General features: G+C 37.7%; 1 protein-coding gene across 1 annotated transcript in view; it reads right to left on the reverse strand.

Annotated features, from left to right (window-relative positions):
* LOC119584971 (microtubule-associated protein futsch-like) overlaps positions 1-555 on the reverse strand; it is a gene marked incomplete at its 5' end in the record, with an annotated part of 346,977 nt that overhangs the window by 339,052 nt on the left and 7,370 nt on the right. Inside the window, 1 exon segment of the mRNA XM_037933567.1 lies at positions 1-17. Coding sequence (XP_037789495.1) covers positions 1-17 — 17 coding nt within the window.

Genomic DNA, 555 nt, shown 5'->3' on the forward strand with positions numbered 1-555 from the left:
TTCCCCGTGGAGGTGACCTAGAAAAAATACAAGCAACAGGTTAATAGCGGAAAGCTAGATCACAGGCCTATGTCATAACGCCACACTGACTATACGTTAATATATACGTTGTTCATTCTGTATTAACTTAGCTTACCTTACCTTAGACACCATACGAACTATTGTAAATATTATATAATATTAATAATCGTATTTATCTTACTCGTCCCTATATAGCATCAGTAGACCTTCATTGTACCATATACCAAGATAGAGAGTGAGACTCATGTTAAAGTAAAAGACACAAAGGAGTCACGCTAACGATTCCTGCTCCGAATCATTTTAATGGCCCCACTAAAGTATATACACACCAACTCAGAGAAGAGTAAACACCAATTTCATAACATAAAGGAATGGTAAGGTGAGTCTATCAGAGTTTCCCTTTGAACACAGGCCATTTTACTCTTTGATCATTTCTTGGCATGTCAACAAAACGATCGCAGTAATTTGGACTATCCTTTCGCTTGCTTTCTGGAGTCATCCCTCTCGCTTCCCTTTGTCGTTTTTTTTTCTGTA

The sequence above is a fragment of the Penaeus monodon genome, chromosome 19 (genome assembly GCF_015228065.2).
Source record: "Penaeus monodon isolate SGIC_2016 chromosome 19, NSTDA_Pmon_1, whole genome shotgun sequence".
Taxonomy (NCBI): domain Eukaryota; kingdom Metazoa; phylum Arthropoda; class Malacostraca; order Decapoda; family Penaeidae; genus Penaeus; species Penaeus monodon.